Source organism: Propithecus coquereli, unplaced genomic scaffold (genome assembly GCF_000956105.1).
Source record: "Propithecus coquereli isolate 6110/MARCELLA unplaced genomic scaffold, Pcoq_1.0 Scaffold540, whole genome shotgun sequence".
NCBI lineage: Eukaryota > Metazoa > Chordata > Mammalia > Primates > Indriidae > Propithecus > Propithecus coquereli.
Genome location: NW_012151286.1, coordinates 5,248 through 5,847, shown reverse-complemented (window position 1 = coordinate 5,847; position 600 = coordinate 5,248). Strand labels below are relative to the sequence as shown.

The following is a 600-nucleotide window of genomic DNA, read 5'->3' as shown; positions in this document are numbered from 1 at the left end:
ACATAAAATATCTTTAAATAGAAATCCACACATAAAATAAGGTTGACCAAATGATGTGACCAGAGGCTCTGAGGAACCTAACCCTAAACTTCCCCCGCAAGTAATGACTCAGTATTCGCTAACTCAGCATTTGGAGCAATGTCATAGAACATCGCTGCCGTGAGTAACAGGAGTCACCTGGACACAGAGACCCACACTTCAAATTGAAGTACACATAATGTATATACCTGATACATGGATTTCGATTTGAGTTAAGATCAGCCCCCTGCCCCCGTCACCTTACCACTGCCAGCCCCTGGTTGAAGTTCTACCCTCTGGGGTCACATAGACTTTGCCCCCTTGGTTGGGACCCTGAGCTTCTGGGGCCACTGCCTGGGGCCACACGGGTCCATGTGCTGCCCTGACCCTCAGACAGGCAGAGTGGTGGACACGGGTGTTGTCTGGGGATGGGGAGGCTCAGACGCTGCCCTGCTCTCTTCCCCAGAGTCATCAGTACCTGCCCACGGTGGTGGATGGCGTGCTCCTGCCCAAAACCCCCGAAGAGATTCTGGCCGAGAAGAATTTCAACACTGTCCCCTACATTGTCGGCATCAACAAGCA

At 51.8% G+C, this 600-nt stretch overlaps 1 protein-coding gene across 1 annotated transcript in view; it reads left to right on the top strand.

The window, feature by feature from the left end:
* Positions 1–600, top strand: part of LOC105820846 (carboxylesterase 1E-like) — a gene marked incomplete at its 3' end in the record, with an annotated part of 35,897 nt that overhangs the window by 32,371 nt on the left and 2,926 nt on the right. The window contains exon 9 of the mRNA XM_012657419.1: positions 485–597. Within this exon, the coding sequence (XP_012512873.1) occupies positions 485–597 (113 nt within the window). The remainder of the gene's footprint in view (positions 1–484; positions 598–600) is intronic.